The sequence below is a fragment of the Rhipicephalus microplus genome, chromosome X (assembly GCF_043290135.1).
Source record: "Rhipicephalus microplus isolate Deutch F79 chromosome X, USDA_Rmic, whole genome shotgun sequence".
NCBI classification, from domain to species: Eukaryota; Metazoa; Arthropoda; class Arachnida; order Ixodida; family Ixodidae; genus Rhipicephalus; species Rhipicephalus microplus.
Genome location: NC_134710.1, coordinates 169,963,165 through 169,986,457, shown reverse-complemented (window position 1 = coordinate 169,986,457; position 23,293 = coordinate 169,963,165). Strand labels below are relative to the sequence as shown.

Sequence of the window (23,293 nt, the reverse complement as noted above, 5' to 3'; positions counted from 1 at the left end):
TGGTTTCGGCGCAGCACGACGCACAACGGAGGAATTGTATCAAATCGGCGCAATAGGCGCAGCTATTGCACCACTGTTTAATGGCATTAAACTCTTGTTAATTTGCATATATTTGCTAGCAGCTCAGTTAATTTCAAAACATTCAGTGTGAGCTGAGCTGTGCGAATGTATGATGCAAAACAGCACTAGCATCCAACCAAAACAAAGTGACACAGCCTGCATTACCATAATCATCAGAAGGAACCATACAGGAATGGTAGGAACGTCAGAATGCTTTATGCCTATTTGCATTTGCCACAGCATATATGACTGTGTTGGTTAGCTGCTTTAAGAACTGCATGGTGGCCATCCATTATCGCACTGTTAGCAGCCTAGGTTTTGTCTGCAACAGTTGCAGAAAATGGTAGTTTTGTTTTGACTTGTAAGAGTGTTGGCTGTTCAAATGCTTTCAGAACTGTGTGAATTCTTTCTATTGTAGCATAGATAGCAACCAGTTTGTCGAAGTGAATGTGACGCGCAAAAGTCTTATTTTGACTTGGTGCCATGTATACACATAGCCCACATACATGGTAGAAGCCGCAGAGGATGAAGAGAGATTCTACTACAGCTCGCACAATGGCATTAAATTTGTGAGCTATTACACTGTGAAAGACGCGATGTGGTGTTGGCTCACTCCCTGGCAAAAGATGAGCCTATGGTAATAAAAAATCTATTTTAAATGGAGACGCAGAATTTGCACATAGATGCAACTTGGAAAAAAGTTGCAAGATGAGTATAAAGCTTTCATACTTATTCTATGCAAAATAATTACAGAATTAGCTGTTTTGTTTATATATTTAGTTTATTATTAAAAGTGTGCCAATGTAGTAATCATTTAATTGATGTATTCTTGATTATTTGATGTTCAGCTAGATTGGACTTTTCTCTGGTGCCTCGTAATCCGAAATACCAATGATCTGAAATACCAACCTTACATGAGCATTCAACATTTGCAAATACTAGATCGATTTTATTATACAGCAAAATGTTGGTAATTATGATTACACAGGACCAGAAGAAATGCCCGTATTAACTGCATGCTGAATTATAGAAGGTATCAAGAAAACACTAAAAGAATCTGTCACATCAATGAACTTTCATTTTCTTGATGAATACGCAAATCTTGTACTTATTTTGCATGAGAGCAGTTTAAAAGTTGCAGTTTTCATCATCCTGCGAATCCGTTCACAATGCAACCACAGCGTCAGACTTAAAAAGTTTAATTAGCCTCAAACATACTCTGCATCCTTCCCTCATTACATACCGACACCACAACATCACTACAGGAATGTATGACAGTTCTCTCACAAATAATATGGCTCGCAACTGATAGTTTGTCCATTGCAATGTAGCAAGCTAGTTTTATGCCAGCATGCCGACAGCAAGCGGAAGCTCCACATTCTCAACAGTTTTTGCCATGTTTTGAATTTTGTGACAATCAGGGGTGCAACAGCTAAAATAAAGTTTGAAGCTACTTTTGTAGCAGCGAAATGCTACTTTCAGAGCACTGAAATGCACATTTGGAGAAGGTTACGGGATAAAATTTTCTTATCAAAGACCAAATTCGGAGCAGTTTGAAAAAGAAGGCTTACATTTAAAGAAATACATATACAAAGCATTCAGCCCACTTAAATTGTACATAGTAAACATGAGCACTGCTATTTCAATACAAGTAGTATTCTGAATTAACCCACTGAGCTAACAAGGAAGTCCACATTAGCATTTGCCGTGCCAGCGGAATCCTTCGACACAGACTCTGTGAATTCAAATGTGGCTCTTCCAAGCTGGCGACCTTGAAATTCAGGAGATTCATTAAAACGAGGAGTAGGGATGGCAAAAAAAAAAAAAAAAAACTGCTGCACAACTCTGCACAAACTGCTCTTTGACTTTGGGGGGAGGAGGGCCACAAGAAATTTGAGGCTTATGAGTAAGCTTTGAAAGCTGCACATACTGAACAGAGGAGTGATTACATATCAGTTTTGAAACCTTGATTTCCTCAATTTTAATGGCCAACAGGACTCCTAATGTAAGAAGCTTTTTTTAAGTAGTAATGGGCACGACATTTATTCACAGCCCTCCCCCCCCCATCCCTGCTAATCACAATTTATGTGTTGATGCACACAACAATGCAACGTATTGAAGACGCAATTTTCATTATGCACGTACATGAGCTCTTGATACGAAGGCCTCAACTACTCTGTGCCTGTTGTGATAGAAAATTTACCAGGAAAAGAAAGAACACTGACGCTGAGATTTCATGTATGCAAAATATGTGTGTCATGGTGAGACATGTAATGCCACAGATGCCATTTACATAACTACATAACTGTTGGGACATGCGTTATCTAATGCCAATTTGGCACGTACATCCTGATAAAAGAGTAGCGCAGAGCCTCTAAATGATATTTGCAAGGTGTTTCAGCGCGCGAACAAAGGAAAAAAGGACAGGGTAGACAGAAAGAGCGCTGACTTCCAACTAACTTTATTTCGCAGAGTGGCAAGAATTTATACGTCTAAAAAGGAAGATTACAGAGCATAAATGTAAAAAACAAGCCTAATCTACACACCAGTAACAGCACGTGTGACAGGTCCTCTAATGCCTCAGAGCCCAGCCAGGTAATCGCGTTCAGCCTGGGATAAAGCAACCGATGAAGTGCTTATGCATTTATCTCCTAGCACGTGTATTCTTTCTGCTTCGATAATTTCTCGGGTAAGTTGCTCCCTGTGCCTTGCCAATATAGAGCACTGATCAAAGAGGGGGGTGCACCCACAATCTCGGCAATGAATGCCAAGATGCCCTTGTACCACATTGTGCACATTGTTTCGGTGTTCTCGCAGGCGGTCATTTATGCACCTGCCGGTTTGGCCGACATAGACGCACCCACACGTCAGTGGAATTAAGTATACGACTCCCACTGCGCATGGGACGTAGCATGTCCTGTGCGCGACAGAGCACGCGGCAGAAGTTGCGCGAGGTGTATTTACCCGTTTGCAAAGCTTCTGCAATTTTTCAGGTGCTGAAAAAACAACAAGAACGTTGGCGTCTCGAGCAATCTTTTTCAGCCTGTGTGAGACATCGTGCACGTACGGTAGTACGACAGGCCGGCTCTTTCTGACGCTGTTGCGCTTATCTGCTTTCAGCACCTGAAAAATTGCAGAAGCTTTGCAAACGGGTAAATACACCTCGCGCAACTTCTGCCGCGTGCTCTGTCGCGCACAGGACATGCTACGTCCCATGCGCAGTGGGAGTCGTATACTTAATTCCACTGACGTGTGGGTGCGTCTATGTCGGCCAAACCGGCAGGTGCATAAATGACCGCCTGCGAGAACACCGAAACAATGTGCACAATGTGGTACAAGGGCATCTTGGCATTCATTGCCGAGATTGTGGGTGCACCCCCCTCTTTGATCAGTGCTCTATATTGGCAAGGCACAGGGAGCAACTTACCCGAGAAATTATCGAAGCAGAAAGAATACACGTGCTAGGAGATAAATGCATAAGCACTTCATCGGTTGCTTTATCCCAGGCTGAACGCGATTACCTGGCTGGGCTCTGAGGCATTAGAGGACCTGTCACACGTGCTGTTACTGGTGTGTAGATTAGGCTTGTTTTTTACATTTATGCTCTGTAATCTTCCTTTTTAGACGTATAAATTCTTGCCACTCTGCGAAATAAAGTTAGTTGGAAGTCAGCGCTCTTTCTGTCTACCCTGTCCTTTTTTCCTTTGTTCGCGCGCTGAAACACCTTGCAAATATGAATATGCACCAACTAGCCCAAGCTTCCACTCTTGTGAGCCTCTAAATGAGTTGTCTAAGTACGTTTGAGTACTTAAATGAACATACAAGAATCCAGCTTCCCAATTGGCCCACCACCGAACTTTCTAGTTGGTGGACTATCAGAACTTGACTGGCCCATGCAACACTACAGTTCACTACCCCCAAATTTTCCCACTGGCCCATCACCAAATATGAATCACCCTCCAATTTTCAGTTGGCCCAACAGCAAATCTTGGCCCTCCCCAAAACCACAAGCTTCCCGTGCATTTGCTGTGGCGCCCACTGTATTCCTTAAAGAAACATTTTCCATTACATTATACAGCTTTGCTCTGATTTTCTTGGGAAACTACTCCAAAGTATGCAACAGCATCCATTACTTTGATTAGCTACAGCCTGTCTTGTATCATTCTGAAGCATTCTGAAGTGGGGCACTTCAAATGAATTTGGATCACAGGAATTCTTTTACACACACATGTAACAGTATACTACGTCATGGCCACTTCTGCCTCTTGCCATCACTGAAATGCAGCTCCTGGCTCCTGTTGCCTGGAATTGAACCAGCATGCTCATGCTCATAAGAACAAACGCAATACTTATGCTATGTCTCCACAGAGGATAGTTGTGAATGCTACAGACGAAAGTAATTACTGCTCAGATCAAGGCACTACATGACCTCCATTTGCCTGTTTCATAGTGTTTTTGTGATCTTTTTTTATGCAGGAAAGGAAATGTTATTCCACTAATGGCCTGCCCAACAAGGGGCAGGATTCCACACTAGAACAATTTTCACAATAAATGCTGAGAGCACAACATTAATGCAAATGGAAATAACTAAAACAATATAAACTACAGTAATATGATACACGCATATTCAAGTTGGACTATGCACACACTAAAGCACTTGAATTTTGATGTGAATCAATTTATTGATTATTGGCTCTACAAAATAAGAAATTACCAACAATTTTATACTTCGAAGCTGTCCCAAAAGTCACTTTTTTAAGGCAGGTGTGGTACCGAAATACTGCCTAAACAAAGGGAACAATAGACTGGCTGGCAAAGTGCATATTTCCACGACTCCGAATCACATTTTACATACCAAAACTGCAATGTCATCATGAGGCAAACCATAGAGGATTCATTTTACTGCCAGGGGTCTTTGATATGCAGCTGAATTAATGTAAACAAGTGCTTTGGGCGTCAGAGGGGGGTTGCAAAAGGGGCACTTGCCCCCCTCAAGCCATAACAGGACTGAGCCCATTAATCAAGCAACACCAGCGGTCCCACCGTCCCCCACTACGATGCAACATGGCTTTTCACAGCCCAAGAACAAATTCTGCTCATGCCCATAATCAGCATCCTCCTGCTACTAAAGTAGCACAGAACCCAGGTGCTAAGCTATAACATTGGGTGTTAATCTCAATATTCAGTCTTTCATAATGTGAAAATATTTATTGAGTCCCTCGACTACTCTTTTAAAAAGGCTATTGACATGTGGCACAGCTGCTGCAACTATAGTTAGATATAACTTTAGCATTCTGCAGCATTTCTGCCTCAAAGATGGATGTATACAAGTCTGTCCCAATCGCCCCAACTGATACCATGAGACCGGTGGAGGGTAACCCCACCTTCGGAGAAGAATGCCAAGCGTATAAGCAGGACTACTTTTTCAGTTGTAGAGGCGTTTGGCCAGCGCGCTTCGGATCTCAGGGCAAGGCCAGTGCGAAATTCTTGAGTGTGCATCAAACTAACTCCACTAAACAGACCGGTTCAAGTGAGAAAAAAAAAAAACAGACAAGCAGCAATCAAACAAAACTGACTTACATGGAGATCAAGTGAATAGAGTCAAATTTGTTCCATTTTCGTTGTCCCTTCTTAGGCTGACATTTCAGCTGTTTCAAGGTCCTAAAAGTGAACAAGGGGGCAAAGCAACATCGATAAACCACTTCAATATAATTTCCATGGTGTTAACAATACATCCATTAACCCACAAAATTATATAGTATTTGCACACTTAGTTACGGCCATTGAATAAAAGCAAACCTAAGAAATACGGGTATCAGTGGGTGAAACAATCGGTGTGGAGTAAAGAGATGTCACTGCCTTTCTATTTACGGGAACAAAGTGTTCAGGACAGCCATGTTAGTTATACAGTTGAACCCCTTTATCAGAGGCATGCTCCGGGCAGCAGTTCTTGTCTTCTATACGAGATGTCTCTTATAAGCAGAGTACCATGTATGCATTTTCCTATCAACCCTTATTTCAATGAAGGCACACTGGTGTCTCTTATATCAGTGTCTCTTATAAACGGGTTTGACTGTAACAGCAAAATAATGGCAATTTCTAAGACATTTCTAAGGCAATTACTAGGGCAATAATGGCAATTCCTTAGGCTTGTGTTTATAGTTAATTATAAGTTCAAAGCAAATAGTGATTTTGGTCCAATAATTACAAATCAAATTCCAATAGTATATACGACATATAAAGAAAATGGGTCACACTTATCATGACCTAACTAACCTGCCCAATATTTTTTTAAATTGAAATAAAGCCTCTAGGCAAACATCTTTTTTTTTCTTTTTCAAAGCAAGTCGAAACAACTTTAAGTAATGACAGGATCTGACTTGCGGTACGATGCGAGAGATAAACTGTAAAATATGTAACATATTAAAATTTATTTTACTTAGAGCATATAAGCCGTCATAATAAGCTTTTGAACTTTAAAAATGATGAATCAATCTGAGCGTAATATGTTCATTTAAAGAAGCCCTGCAACACTTTTTTCAAGTAGCCATGGAATGGATTCACTAAAGAAGCTTATTGCCTCATGAATGCCCTGGTGCAATCACATTCTCTCTTCTCTCGTCCTGACGAAAGAGCTGGAAGCTAAGCAGGGAGAGATGGCATGGTGAAAGTAAAGAGGTCACATGCTCCTTGTGACCCTTGAACAGTTTCTCTCTTTTTTTTTCGAATGCGCGGCTTTTCAGTGTAATCGTGCACGCACGCATGTACTAGTGACAGCCTCCCCTGGTGGCCCCAGTAACGACTGAGCACTCCATGCACAAATCAGCCAATGGCTCATACAATGGGCTGTGTGAAGTGATTTTTGAACTTGTAGCATCATTTGCCCATAGAATGTGAGCAACTTTTAGCTGACTTCGAAAATTTATTGTGAATTTCAGGCCGCACGCTATGTCATGATATTTGGCTCATATGTTCTCGGTTTCCTCAACCACCGATCGGGAGCGCTTTCTGACCATGCTTAAAAATTGTTGCAGGGCCCCTTTGAATTCGAAGTGAGGCTTTGCGACAGAGCTGATTCCCCTGGACATGTGCTTTCACGGCTTTGCACTTCTACACTACAGTGAAACCACCTTCACAAGCGGCTACATGCGGATTAACACACATATATTAGTTCATTGCGAATACTTCAAAATTTTCAATAATTTAAATTCAAATTGAAGCAAAATCGAAATATTTGTTTGAATAACCTAAGCATTCGAATATTCACACAAGCCTACAATTTTCATCATACTGTAGAGAATGACTTATAATTATGCACAAAAGTTTAACATAACATTCTTCCTTCTTACCTTTACACCACACACACATTAAACTTGTTAGCTGATGTGACTGCTACTGCATACACCCTTTAATTTATCAGTTCGGTCTTTAATGTAATGAGGTCACCATTACTTTACTCAGGGTTTAAGTGCTTGTATCATTTGCTTTCTTTGTTACACGTCATTTTTAACCCTTTCAGGATCGATTTTTCTTGTGAAATGCAATCCACCCCAGGGTCAATTTATTCATTGGTGATTTAAACTGTTTAGACAATCTACTCAAAAAAAAAAAAAAGTCCAAATTTTTGGGGGGCGGGTCACCATAAAGTGACAAAAAATCATTTGTGTTAGTTTATTCATGACAATAGCAAGATAAATTCTAAAAAAACTATACCAATGTTAAAAGTTATGCAATGCCAGAAACGTCTGTGTAGTTAACAGGTGTACAAAAGTAAGCGCACGAGCCCAGCCTTAGTGGTCTAGTGGTTATGGCACTTGACTGCTAAACCGAAAGTCGAGGGATACAATCCCGCCTGCGACGGCTGCATTTTCGATAGAGGCAAAAATGTTAGAGGCCGGTGTGCTTAGACTTAGGTGCACGTTAAAGAACCATAGGTGATCGAAATTTCCGTAGCCCTCCACTACGGTGTCCCTTGTAACCATATCGTGGTTTTGGGACATCAAAACCCAGATATTATTATTAAAGTAAGCACACGAAGTGGCATCAAGAAGAAACGCAGAGGGAGAAAAGCAACTTTTGATACAGTCAGCATCATCTTCCGAGATATCGCTAGCTCATCAACACGCGAGTCTAAACTTGTAACTCCTCCTATGACTGGTTGACATTTACTGAATCAGATTTCGATTCGGCAGTGAAGCGGTGACTCAGAGGAGTGGCTGCTATATTCGCTTACGACAGAGAAACCAGCACGCACTTCTACAGCGCAAGCAAGCTGTGCGGGTGAGCACATTGAAGAAAACTGTGTACATAGTTGTGAACACAGCCAGAAATAAAAAAGTCCGAAACCTTACTATAATAATTCATCTTATCGCCACTGAGACAAGCCGTTTCTGTGAGTGCCCGAAACAGAAAACACAAAAAAATTGGCATTGCTTGTGTAAATGAGAGCATGCCCCAAAAGAGGCATAATCCTGTACCAGGAAACAATAAATAAAAAAGCGGCAAGCCAGTCACTATTTGAATGATTCTAAACCAGAAAGTCATCAGTTTTTAAGATCCAATGAGTGAAAACCGGTCAAAGGACGGAACTGAAACTAGCCGTTGCGCCGCTGTAGTAAAGCATCAGAAAAAAAGAAAGAGGAAGAAAGAGAGAGAGACACTGGCCCTAGATAAAAATTCCATGTATTCTCGCAATGTGGCAGCACACCCCAAACCAGAAAAATAATCCAAAAGAAGCAATTTTTAAACATACAAGCAATGACGTATATGTAAGCCTTTGATTGTCTTGTGGCTGTTAGCAAATGATGCACATGTATGTTTTCGAACCTTAGAAGGTTAGTACACAAGTGCTCTTTGCCAGGCTCCCCCAAGAAGTTATGTGTACATATGCCACAAAAATGACATCATTAAAAGATCCTGCTAGTTTTTAACATCCCTGCACAATGGTGCCATTTTGCTATTCTCCTTGCTTTCTGCCCTGACACTCTACGGTAATAATGAAGTTTTGCCAATGGATTCTCCTGTGCGCCGAAGTAGCCTGTGTTGTTCGGTTGCCTTCGGTGTGTATTAAAAGGTACGTTTGTCTCTGGCGCAAGATACATTTCATGAAAAAAGCAAGAGCACAAGAAAAGAAAGTGAAGCGTGAACACTGTGCCTCTCGCATGTGTCGGCACTTCACTTTCTATTCTTGCGCTCCTGCCTTTTCCATGAAATGTATTTTGCACCACAATCAAGTGTAACTAAGCAATATAAGCAGTAACTCATGCAAAAAAAAAGTTCTTTTGAAGTTTAAACACACATTAGCAGTATCTACACGTAGACTACTACTTTGCTTGATGGCGCCAAATAACAATGATAATGTGTTAAGTGTGGCAGAAAGCAGCAACAGTGATGGGCAAAGTTAAACTTGGATGCAAGAAAATTGACTAATTCTTTGAAAAATTTGTTATAAGGAAGATTTCAATATATGCAAGTTCAGTGCAAAAATTCGATGAATAAATGCAGAAATTAAACAAAAGGGGAAATAAAGGCAGTGCTAACCTAACACACATATTTAGTGGTAAAAAACTGCGTTATTATTGCGACAGCAATTATATGATCACTCTCGGCGGGTTTTTGCCGTCGATGCCATATCCAGTAACAAGTTCAAATTGATAACATGCCCCCGCGCCTCGCAACTTTTACGAGTGCGTAAAAGCGCACGAGCACTGTTGAAGCAGAGATTAAACGAGCCAGCCCATCTCTTTCGCCTGGTGGGTGCATACGATGACAGCCTCACACATCTAGAATTGCCATCGAATGTTCAAACAAAAAGGAAATCATTCGTCTTTAACGAGCATGAAAAACGTGAGGGCGGGGAGGGTTTGCTCGAGTATAGCAATGGTGAACTTAGATTTAAAGGGTATGGTCACGATCACTGGCATGCGTGCTATCTCTGCAAGCATCAGTGCACTTTCAACATGAAGAGACTGTGTGAAAACAGCACTTCCCCAGAAGCGACCGTATTTGCTTACATCAACGTTTTATAGGAGTTCCGCGATATCAGATCCTAAAGAGTTGGCTGCCAGCCTTACTTCGTATAACATTGCATTTGTTGCTATCGAATTCACTGCATTGCATTAATGGTGCCGCTGTGTTGTTGCTAATCAGCTAACCGCAAAGGCTACGATCCCGCGAACTCGAGGAGCGGTCTCCGAAGCTCCGTCACTGTTACTGTGGTGTGAGAGAGTTTCCAGTGGCGCCTAATCTGACGTCCTCTCCCTAGTACCGACGCGGTTGCCTGCATTAAAAAAAAAAAAAGCTGAACGCTTTTGGGGGCCACACCGTGTGGCGCAGTGAAACCATGCAGAAATGACACGGTAACGCAGAAAACTATTCGGTAAAGCGCACTCCATATGCAGCGCAAACTCACATATGTGAGGCTAACTGATTGATTTGATTAATATGTGGGGTTTAACGTCCCAAAACCACCATATGATTTTGAGAGACGCCGTAGTGGAGGACTCCGGAAATTTCGACCACCTGGGGTTCTTTTACGTGCACCCAAATCTGAGCACATGGGCCTACAACATTTTCGCCTCCATCGGAAATGCAGCCGCCGCAGCCGGGATTCGATCCCGCGACCTGCGGGTTAGCAGCCGAGATTTGACAATAACTAATAGTGTCAAAATGCCCACACAAAAGTAGTCTTCTTGCCTTTGGTTTGGAGGGAGGGGGACAACACATCTGCGCATGTGCCCGCCTCGTGCATGTGCCCGCCTCGTGCATGTGCCCGCCTCGCGCATGTGCCCGCCTCGCGCATGTGCCCGCCTCGCGCATGTGCACGCTTCGCGCACAGCCTCGCACAATAATGAGTGCTCGCTCTCGCCTGACAGTCTCCGGGGCTGTGAGCGCACCATGCCCCCCCTACCCCCCCCCCCCCCCCCGCCACTTCGTCGGCGGTGGGGAGCAACCGCGGAAGATGCATGCTCATGCCAAAATGACAAAATCCAGGACAATAATCCTAGAGTGTCAAAAATTCGTTATATCAAGTATGTCTCCTGCTGTTACTTTGTTAGATAGAGGTCGCAAATACATTTGCTTCTATGAAGTAACGACAGAGAATCGAAAAACTTTGTTATATCGAGCAATTCATTATATGGAGGTTTGTTATGAGCAGATTTAACTGTATACCCTTTGAGTGAACACAGTAAAGAAACAAGAACAAGCATTCGAGCAAGTGAAAATGGTTGAATACCAGTGTACAGGCTACAGTACAGAAGGCTCATTTTTCTTCACACATGCCTGACTAGCCACGTGCAATTTAAATATTTAAATTAAAAATGGGCACCAAGTATTCACAAACATTTATACAACCAGTTATTATCGCATGGAAGATTTTTATAACACTGTGTACGATAAAGACTAGGAAATAACACGATGGCTACTAGTACCAAGCGTTTTCACACTGCACATAAAGGTGAACTGCATTGACTGCAGCACAATAATCTAAACAACACGCTGTATGAACTAATTAAAGATATTTACAAAAGCCATTTGGTCTAACCAAGAACAGAAATTGTAAGTTACATATTACCTCATCAGGAATTTAGTTTCCTGCTAATCTAAACTCTAAAGTTTGAACTTTATGTCATATTTTGTTATCCCAGGATACCCAAAAAGCTTTTATGCAATGCTACGTATCTTTGGTCACAGAGAACCCTGTTATACGTGCCTCGCTTTTACCAAGTATAAAATCTGCCACACTATGAATATCTTTAGATAGTGGTATTATACCGCTTTTATGCACAAATTTTTCTGGAGATCTTCAATACTTTTACTGGTCATGAAGCTGCACCGTAAATCTAAGGTAGAGCTTTCTGCGCTGCAAGCGGAGGCTGCGGGGTGGAAGCTGTCAGGTGGAGGCTGCAGGGTGGCCCTGCATTTTCACCAGAGGCATTGGGCAGAGGGTGGACGCATACTGTGACTTGTCACCGGGAGTTTTTTATCGTATGTTTGGCGTTGTGCATGTTGTGCCTCAATACAGAAAAGGATGCCGTGTACACGAGGCGTACATGGGTCTAGAACTGGTTACAAGGAAAATGACAAAAAAAAAGTGCCTATGTCTTGGCTGCCTAGAAACAGCAGGAAAAGTGGAAGCACGCGCTATACTGCGACAAGAAACTGGCGGTTTCACATTTGATCCCTGGCAAGTACGTGTGTGAGAAAAGCACTTCGATGAGAGTCGGATATTTTGCGCAAACTAGTGGCTAATTGAATGAGTGTAGAGGACGCTGCACAATGTTCCGAAACTTTTGCTGGACGCTATGCCGAGGATTTTGCACAGCCTCTTGGTGTATATTTGTCTAGTGCAAAAAGATCTAGATTCGCCCACCTCCCAAGCATTGCCAGAAGCCATCAGCTGAGCTAGAAACTGTCGAGACTGCATTGACAATATGCACGAGCCCCTTTGACACAGCTGTGGTAAATATTGACATTGTGAATGTAGGTGAGCATACTGGTCGCCTTTCCCTTATTGCATGCCAGTAATAGAGAAGCTCGATCAGTCAAATGCTCGCTTTTTTTTTTTTTTTTTATACAGGCAATGAGATGACCAAAGGTGTAGAGGTAGCATGCCAATCAGACGGAGCTACATGCGGCTCCTCACAGCTTGAAAAATTCCAAGCACACATCCATTGCGTGGAACAGAGACTTCTGTGCTATCAATTGAAGCTTGCTAGGGAAACGGCAAAAGAGACGATACAACAAAAAACTGTACAAAACTTGTGCAAGCTGTAGAAGTGGGGAAAGGTAATTTTCAGTATCAATGTGTCAAGAGTAGAGACCAGATTATAGGCAAATGTCTATTTCCTCATCACTATCCTCATCACTTGCTAAATTCAAAGCAATGATTCATTCAGAGTAGGTGTTGCTTTGATAATTGTGAAACCATTTCAAGATATAGGAACAGAAAAAGTAATATATATAGCCTGAAAAATTGAATATGCGCTGTCAAGAATTGTAACTACTGCACTTCAGCGACATGTTACAATACCCCAGAGTCGTTTAAAAACTCTGTATTGTCCACAAATTTTCACTAGATGCTCCAGGAAAAGAAAAGAAAGCATGCTTTTTATAGTGGTAGCATATCTTACAGTGGAAGCAGAACACATTGCTTGCCGCCAAACGTCTAGCTTCAAGGCCTCATTCGACGCTAAATTTTACTGTACTAGAGCTTCCTCGAATTTCCTTAAAGGTAACATTACTCTAAAGACGAAATCAACCTTCACGGGTACATTTAATCGTGTTTCACAGTTCGGGCGCCTGCCGTACAATTGCAGTGCTGGGACCGCTCTGATGCCCCCGCATGGGCGCCTCTAGCGATTGCTCTTGTCCCTATATCAAACTTTTACCGAAGCTTTATGACCAGTAAAAGTATTAAGGACTACGATAATACCTTCAAGCACCTCCATGGCTTATCTTTTGTACCCCCCCCCTTTTTTTTTCATCTGACATTCTTTAAAAGTTGCTCAAAGATTCTTAATAAAATGCTTGAGTGTTCCTTGCTGGAACAATATTTCACTGAATAGTTAACACTGTTTATCAACCATGGCATTTGCCCATTTAACATTTGAACATTTCTGTATTGTATTCCTCAAATGTTTTCTTATCGAATGGTTAGTTGCAACTCCATTTAGTTCAAAAATATTTTAATATCTTCTATATAGAGATTATGCAATCAAGTTTACACTTATACAGCAAAGTTCATTCTGAGCCTTCAGCATGAGCTATTTCCAAGGTTTATGAATATAGATTTAGAAAACTCTGGTCTTATATGAGAGGGTGTCAGTTAGAAACCATAATCATTCAGCCAACTGGGAGCGCAGGGGAAAACACACAAGAAGCAAAGAGGCACACAGCATGAGCGCTCACCAACACCAGCAGTTTGTGAGCACTCATGCTGTGTGCCTCTTTTCGTCTTGTGTGTGTTCCCCTGCATTCCCAGTTCACTTAACAATTATGAACTACCAACTAGCTCACTTTTCTATCCTGTTAGAAACCATCATGAGGGCACAACTAAACACAACACACAAGAAGAAACAGACGAGAACAGGCGCACAGGGTACAGGGTGCACCTATCCTCGCCTGTTTCTTTTTGTGTGTTGTGTTTAGTTGCGTTCTTATGATGCTTTCTATGTGAAAGCACCAATTTGCCCAACAGACAGCTCTTTCGAGAGGTGGGAGTTATATGTCATGTGGTAAAACATGGAACTTTTTAAGGTTACCGCAGTTTTCAACCAGATTTCATTTTCATAAATTTTGCATCGATAAAAATTCTGTGTCCATTTCATAAATTTGCATCCATTACTAAAGTTGACTTTATATAAACTTTACTTTAAGGTTTGACTTCATGGCAGTAAGGTCTGCACTCTCACGAAACAAAACCTTGACGTGGGTTGTATACGCGAAATTACATTTATTTGTTCATTTTGCGCACTTCAAAACCTTTGAATCGTAACATTTAAGCAAGTGTAAATATAATATTTAATGAAAAATTTGAAAATGTCAAATACAGTCACAAGCCTAGAGCAATGAAAGTTGCGTGTTTAATCAAATGAGGCCTTACTTGAATACTATTTTAGAAACAATACTGGAATATTGCCTTACAATAGTACTGCAAGCCCTTGCACTTTCCTTTTAGCAAATTAACTTTTATAAACTTAGATCCATGCAGTATATTGTCACGTAGTCTTGTGACTAGTGCACCAAAAACCGGAAAATTTTCTGCGAGGTAGCTCCTTTATTTAGTTGAACAGGTGCCAAGAATCCTCAGCGGTAACTTCGACAGGCACTACTGATGGTAGGCGTAAAATGAATACCGCCGCTTCGAGCTGCGCATTTTTTTCAAACAAGCGTGAAAAATGTGATGCTTCTTATCGATACATCACACAGAAGGCAACACAGAAAACAGGCAGTAGCGTCATGAAACACAGTGGGTGCACAGGTCTACGCGTGCAATGAAAAGAGCATATGCAACAAATGATAGTGCGTTTGCAGTAACAAACTGTAGACATCACGTGGCAACATAAAAGGCAGACCAAAGGTGGGAATCGCGAAGATGGGAATCATTGTCCAAGGCAAACAAACTACTTCACAGCACACTTACCACCGCCTCCTACACTGAACTGCACTTCGACTTCGTACATGATCAGCAACTGCCTGCCAGTTGATGTCCTTCAGTTTTTTCTTGCCATCACCAGTCTGACACTCAACCGCCTCCTTGAGAAGATCATCTTCCGATTCTTCCCACTTGCCAGTTGCTGCCAAAGGAAAAGACCATTACAGCAGAATATTAGTGAGACAGACCTGGCTGATACGCATTTCGGTCTGATATGAATTCACAAATATCCTAGGCTGAATTCCATGGTCTCCAATTGGGCAAAATTATGATTTTCCAAACACTTTTTTACGCTATGACAGGCAATACAAATTATGGTGGTGAAACTGTCAAGTAACGGCTACAGCAGCGTGCACTGGAGGCACATGCAGGTAGCGTAGTCAAAACAGCAGTTATCGTTTGCCACAACTACTGTGGATGAAACAATGATCATCAGTGATGTGATCATTTATGATGACATCAAAATGCTAAAGTGCACAAGCTATCAATGCTCACTGAGTCAAGATGATGCTGCTTGCCGCAACTGCAGTCAATATCAACTCTATTATCAATAGCGACTACGCAACTCTGAAGGCGCATGGCTAACGCAGCAATAGGTTAAAGGCAATAAAGCCATAAAGAGTATTTCGGAGTTCCTGCAATTTGCTAATGATTACGGTGGAGCAGACTTTGGCACTTAGTCTTTAGTAGGGCTCAAACGAAGCTTATGCTCGTGCGTTTGTGACAGCCAATATCACTTAGTGGTACGTTTGCATGTGTCCCATAAAGACACAAGTGTATTATTTTTACGGGAATGCATGTTTCGTGATATATTGTGCTTTCAAAATAGATTTTGCTAGTTTTGTGGTGATACGAAACTTCGCACGATACAAATATTTTTGCTCCCCCTTGAAATTCGTATCAACAAGATGCTACTGTAGGACACCAGACAATATTGGTGTCTCAGGCTGATCCTTTGATAACAGTCTACCGGCCAAAATAATGCTATTTGCTATGCATTTTTTTATTAGTTACAAGTTTGTAGACCTCAAACAGGTACTTGCAATTATAGGCCAGTGAACTCATTCATGAGTCGACTCAGTCAGACTTGGATCGAGGCGCGAGTGAGGCCGGATCAGTAATATTTTGGCGAGCTTGAGTCCGAGAGTTCGGTTGAAGAAAATTTTTGTGAGTGTGAGTCCGAGTGAGTCCAGCTCAGGAAAATTTGGACAAGTCTGAGTCTGAGTGAACCAAAAGTGCAAGATATATTTCATGAGTGAGTCTAAGTGATCTCCACTTATTTTCGTTGACCTATGACCTCGTCTAGTCATCTTTAGCACCAATATCAGCCTTACCTAAATTTACCTTTCAAGTCACGTCTAGTCACACGTATGCCAAAATCATTTATACACCATTTCAATATTCAGTGATCCGAGACATGAATTACGTAAGGGGGTACCTTAACCTCCCCCCGCCAATTTTCCCAGGGAAGCTTTCGATAAATATATAATGTCATCTCTTTCAAGAAAAATGTCCTTACTCATTTGCAACCGCTCATTGAAGAGCACTGAAACTATAGTCGAACAAGCTAATTCTAAGCTAAGGGACTCGTGAGTCGACTATCTCTGAATCCCTCAGACTCAAATCGAGCCGTGAGTCTGAGTCTGAGGGAGCCCGGGTGAGTCTTATTTTGGTGAGTTTGAGCCTGAGTGAGTCCGGTAGAAGAAATATTTCTGTGAGTGCGAGTCCAAGTGAGTCTGGCTCAGAATAATTTTGGTGAGTCTGAGTGAGTCCAAAGCATAAAAGATATTTCATTAGTGAGCGAGTGAGCGAGTGAGCTGCACAATTTTCACCGACCTTTGCTTGCATCATTGTACTCTTTTAAATTTTATACAATTGACAGCACAGGAAATTTAAGACATTCGTTTCTGCCATAAAGTTTCCCTCACATGGGCCCTACTGAAAAAAAGCTCCCACAAGGCCCATGCATAAAAAGTGTTCAACCACAAAGGTAAACCACACTGCAACCCTTCTAGTCGAGAAGGATGAGCTGTAGCAAAACATGCTTGTATGCAAGTTGACTACATGCTCTCACAGAAGAATTTCGAGGAACTGAACTAACTTTTCCGGAAGAACAACACAGCAGCACCCTGAATTGCTTCGCTGCAACGGCTCTCGCACATTGCCAGCGAAGTGCTCATGATAAAACAAGTTTACCTGTAAGACCCCAACAATAAAACGCAACGTTTTGCCAAGTTCAAATAAGTGACTTTACTAAGCTGCAAATATCTGCATAGTCTAGACATTTTCTCCCACTCATATTGTGTGATATCAAATCAGCATTGCTCTTTTCGGTGCAGTTTCTTGTGTGAAAAACTTGATTATATTAGTGCATGTGAGTAATTTTCTACTACCACTTCTGAAGAAAGTGCTATATGTGTTGCGCATGTTACAGGGCAACACCAATGTTGCAGTTGGATATGTATGGAGTATATGTATATTGCTCCCAGCAAAACAGAAAAATTATCTAGGTACAATAGAAAAAAACACAAGTGCTTTTAATATTCAGTCAATCTTCAGCCAGAGATGTTTGAATTCACACGTTATGTAAAAAAAAAAAAGTCTTGGAGTGCAGAGTGTCGCTGAAACCAACTTTACTCATGGAGTGTCACTGGAGCTAATTCTACAAGCGGTCTTGTCTTCTGCGAGGTTGCAACTCACAGTCTTGAAGACAAGACTGCTAGAAGAAACATTGACTCCGGCGACTCTTCCTGTTCCAAAGATTATTAATCACTTCAATGTTCCATCTTCCCCCTAAACCCTGAACTTCTACAATGATATACGTAGCTCAATGAGAGTTTCAAAGTGCTCACTTTAGATGCCTTGAAATTATCCAACACTATAATAATTCAGAGAATCAAACGCAATGAAAAAGTAATGACACATTCCAATGTTTGAAGTGCAGCTGCAATGCATTCCTTTGGCATTTGTTGGGAATGAACAAGAATCGAACTTTCGTTCCTGTTTTAGAGGAATGTGAACAACACTGCCCTGCTCAGCCAATTCAAAAGCCAGCACAGCCCCTTCAGCTGGCCACGAGAAGATGCAGTCTTACCTGCACTTTGCTCCTGGCCCTGGCAAACCCTTGATCACTGTACCAACACTTGTGTCTCCCCAACCTTGCTTTCAATGCATCTTATTGCAAGAGCTCCAACAACGGGAATGGAAAGACAGCATTGATCCAGTGTGCATGTCATTACAAACTGTGCGAACCCACACTTCTTTTCCTTCTTGCCATATTTTTGCTCTTGTGCAGCATGATAGTACTGTCGCCGGCTCCAGCGGATGCTCTTGCCAGTGGCGAACCGACCAACTTGGTAGCCACCCTTCTGCCTCCTGAGAGCATGCCGGCTCCTGTAGAGAATCTGAAGGAGGACATGTTGGCCTGGCCGCACTAGCTGCAGCCTTACGCACTGTGCTTGCAGTAATCCCACCGGAATCTCACGCTCATGGATTATGTGCTGCGGCCCTGCTCACTCACGACGTCATCGCACCTTCAAATTAGCTCTCTGAAGCGGCGCTACCATGGGGGCCAACCGGACTTACTACGCTAGTTCGGAAAACTTTGCTTGTCTTCTTTTTACCAGTGTTAAACCGTGTGCATAACTCTTGCCCTGGCTTTCTTGGCGGCTTGCCCGGTAGACTGTGCGTGCAGTGGTTTGGACGCGTGCTGAGGAAGGCAGACCAAGAAATTCCCACTTTATTTTTTTTTTCTATATCACTTCTTATATTCCTTTCTCCTCAATCTTTTATTCTCATTAACCCATCCCCTGTGTTGTGCTATTGAGGTGTCCTCCTATGCGCGAGAGACAGTTACGGCGCGGCACTTTCCTTTTCCTCCTTGAAAGCCACTTCGTACTATCAGATCAGTGGCATTCAAAATACAATGCTGAGTGTGGGCTTGACAAAGTGAAAGACCAGTACTTCGTAGCACCAGCCACTATGATTTGCAGCAGTGCTTTCATGCATTGGGACTCCGTTGATGTTTTTGACAGTGCACACGATGTATTTCGGCCAAGGAATGCTTCAAATTCATATCAAACTGAGATTCATGAAGTTCCCACATATTGTGATTGTGACATCATGTTCTACCACATTACCATAAAAAGTTCCATAAAAAGTCTCGATAAATACAATGAATTAAAATAAAAATGCTACCACCTTTGTTAAATTGTGTTTAACAGTATTTCAACAGAACATTCGCATTCTTGCATCAAAAGCAAGGTATAGGTGCGGGCGAGTTCTTATTCCATACTTAAGCTGTCGCAGTTATGTGCCAAAACTAGTCTTGCAGAAACATTATAACCAGACCCGATGCTTTGTAAAATTAAGCACCAAAAGAAATTTATTAACTGAGCCAAAGGTCTATATGATATAACCTTGACATGTGGGCAGAGTTATGTTGGGCAGGCTGGCAGATGCCTCAATGTTTGTTTGCTAGAATATTGTAAAACGTGCAAAAAGGCAGTGATGACCTCATCGCTCGGAATGCAAGAGGTGCCTCTGGTTCAGCAAATCAGTAATGCTGGCCCTTCACTCAAATGATAGCATGAGAATCATCATTGAGGCTGTGGTGACAGCTAAAAGAAGCTGCATCAGCCAACAATTTATTTCATTAACACAAAAGTACTAGCTTACTTGAATTCACTTGCAAGAGGTATTATCTTTTTTAGCCATGTTTTGTTATGAGCAGTTTATTGCTTACTTGCACAGATAGGTGAGGCTTTGGTCACGTGCGTAAGGCATAGATTTTTACATGGCTAATTAACATCAGCTGGACGTCCGTGTTTGTCCTTATCACTTTTTTCTTTAGTGTGTACATCCGTGTTTGTCCTTATCACTTTTTTCTTCAGTGTGTACGTCCGTGTTTGTCCTTATCACTTCTTTCTTCAGTATGTAAATGTTTTGTGCTGAACATTTTAAATGTTTTGGGGCAGCACTTGTCCTCATTAGTTTCAGGACACCACAAAGCTCCCTTTCTGCGATATTGAGCAAAAATAAATAAATAAAAAAAAATATTCTCAACTAAGTGAAAGGAAAATCCTATGTGAAAGCAACTGCACTCAATAGACACTGTTACAGTAAAAGCTAGTTAATTTGAATTTCACAGGACCAGAAAAAGTGCCCAAATGAACCAAATTTAAATTTATGAAAAGTATAAAAAACAATAAACAAATGTCTATTACATCAATGCACTTTTATTTTCTTGCTGATTATGCAAATCCTGTACTTAATTTGAATAAAAGCAGTGTAAGTTGGCAATATTTACACCAACCCCACACGAATGTGACAATATTTTTGTCGCAGGTAAAACTGCTGGCAACTGATAGTTTGTACTTGAGATAAAGCAAACGAGTTTTATGGCAACACGCCAACTGCAGCTGAATGCTCTTCATCTTCAACAGCCTCCTCCATGTGCAAGTTCTATGACATTGCACATACATTGTGTCCAAGTTAAAACAAAGCTGCTGAGTGCTGGATCCACATGTGGAGAAAACAGTGGTCACTAACTGCCTCATTTCAGCTGTCTGCAAATGACATATTCTCTCTTTTGCGTTGCACATTGCAGTGCTTCGTGCTTTGTACATTGGGAGCATCAACCAAGTGAACAGGGTCGCAGCCATATACCGTATTTACTCGCGTATTGAGCCCACTCATATAGTAAACCCATTCCCCAACTTGGTCCTTGAAAAAAAGAAAACTTTTTTTAGTGTATCTGTTCATTTTATTTTGGTATGATAGCCAGTGCCATTGACTATCGAAAAAATGTTAAACAAGTCATTATATCACAATATAACAACGCAATGAAAGTCAAAACATAGTTTAGCAACCATGCTAAACAGTGGCAAGCAGCGTGAGCGCAGACGACATCAATCAAAATTTGAAAGTCGCGATGGATGAATTGATATAGCTGCACCCTTTAAATTGGGCGGTGGCTAACACCACCAAACCGTAATACTTACTGAACCAAATACTAGATTTACTTTTTTTTTCCTTTAAATAGTGAGGTTGAGGACTCGTACTTTGCAGTGAAGGGTTTAATTTTCACTAGTGCCTTGACTTTAGCCACCAATTAGATAACTTCCTTCTTGCTAATTCTACCCGCTTAAAGTCTATTTTTCCCTCCCTGTCCCTAAACCCCAGTGCTTTGAAAAACTCTGCACCATCATCCTGAACTATAGGGTGAAGCCCTTTACAGAACATTATCAAGTGTTCCTCTTCCTTTCCACACGCACTGCATACTGTGTCTACCCCTTGGTATTTGGCTTGATATGTCTTGGTTCGCAATACTCTCGTCCTGGCCTCAAACAGTAGAGAACTACCCAGAGTATTATCATAGATCCTTTCCTTAGCAATTTCCTGCTTAAAAGCCTTTTGCAGCAAAGCGCCATCTTCGCGTCTTTCACATCTTTCACGTATCCAGTCTTTCGCGTCTTTTGCGGCAAAGCGCCATATGTCGAATGCAAGAGAAACTGTTTTGCTGATAGTGCCATGTAAGCACAGCGGCACAAAAACAACCGAAAAACAAAGCGCGTGGCTTTCGAAATGGTGGGCGCCCGGCATAGAAACACACCGCACGCCCTCCATATCGGAGGCCATGCAAAGCGCAACCGCGACGAAAGCGCATCGTGCACCCGCAACGTCTACTGCAACATTTGTGTGCCACCATCCGCCACTGCGTTTTTGTTCTCGAGTGAGTAATTGTGAGCTTTTTTGGGACACCTGCTGCGCAGAACACATTCGGCCGATACGCTAGCTACACGGCGGGTTACAAACAGCATGCGCTGTAGCATCGAAACCGAGAGACTGGATGACAATTCAATGTCGATTCGGGCGCTTTCGTTACAGGAGGAAACAAAAAGAGCTTCTGGCTACAAAAAAGATCTGTTGCGCATTTTTTGGGCCAAAACAAGCAAAGCCGTCAGGTGAAATTTTCGCTGTTATAACTCCTATGACTTTTTCTTCCGCGTAATGAACCTTCCTCCTAAACTGATGTCAACTTTTTTGGGAAAAAAAAAAGCGGGTTCATTACGCTAGTAAATACGGTATATGTGACCAAACTGAAGAGATTTTAATCCTGTTAAAAATGCATATGCTGGCAAGGACCAGAAACATGCCCAAATGACTCAATTTTTCTAATTAATGAGGGTCGAATTACCGAGTTTTTACCATATCTCAAATGAATGCAGCATATTCTGGCTTTAATACCAAACCAATTCTTTTGAGTACGTCTCATTTACACATGGTCCCACTATAATACTACATAAAATCATGTGAGTATAATATTATATAATGGACAAACAAAGCTACTTTTGAAACAACGTAAATGGCATACAGGATTTATGACACTTTACTGATGCTTGGTCTTGATTTCTTGGGATATAATGCATGGAAGTGGTGTCATAAAATAGAAGAAAATATGAGGACTTCGAACAAAGTTGCAGTATAATTGAAGATGTCTTTTCATTTCCACATGATTATAAAGAGCTCTTCTGTCTTTTTTGCAGCATTCTCTAGGCTATAATACACTGTTCATTGTTAAAGAGAGAGAGTTATGGTTAAAAAGACTGACTACCAATTTTTATGTGAACTGTCTTTTCTTTAGCACAATGAAAAGTTAACTTGTCAGAGTGTTAATCACAGAGTGGTAATGCAGAAAACGCAGTGAAACATTTATATATTTTTTTTCTATCCGCAGCGACTAGATGTCTTATGCACCCAACACATGCCTTAAACAGTGGGAGGCGCCACGAGAGTGAGTCATGCTCGTGTGCAGCAATTTGCTTCGCAAGCGTGCAGTCTACGCATATGCACCACAGCTCAAGATGTTCCAATAGTTGCCACAAAGACAGCCCCGCTTCTCGGCGTGAATTTTTTTTACCTTCTTCGCAGCACAAAATAAACAGGAGATAGATAATAATAAATATACTCTAACTTTTAACACTAATTATGCTGCGTATGGAAACATCAGAATACATATAGCAAAGTGAATGACTCCATAATCCAGCTTCAACGCTCTTCCGCAAGACTGCGCAA

General features: G+C 41.6%; 1 protein-coding gene across 2 annotated transcripts in view; it reads right to left on the bottom strand.

Moving 5' to 3' along the window:
* The window catches only part of LOC119177188 (uncharacterized), a 132,351-nt gene that overhangs the window by 53,615 nt on the left and 55,443 nt on the right, over window positions 1-23,293 (bottom strand). For both annotated transcript variants that reach the window (XM_075878191.1, XM_037428595.2), the window contains exons 8-9: window positions 15,206-15,359; window positions 5,641-5,721 (exon numbers count right to left, since the gene is read on the bottom strand). In XM_075878191.1, the coding sequence (XP_075734306.1) occupies window positions 5,641-5,721; window positions 15,206-15,359 (235 nt within the window). The remainder of the gene's footprint in view (window positions 1-5,640; window positions 5,722-15,205; window positions 15,360-23,293) is intronic.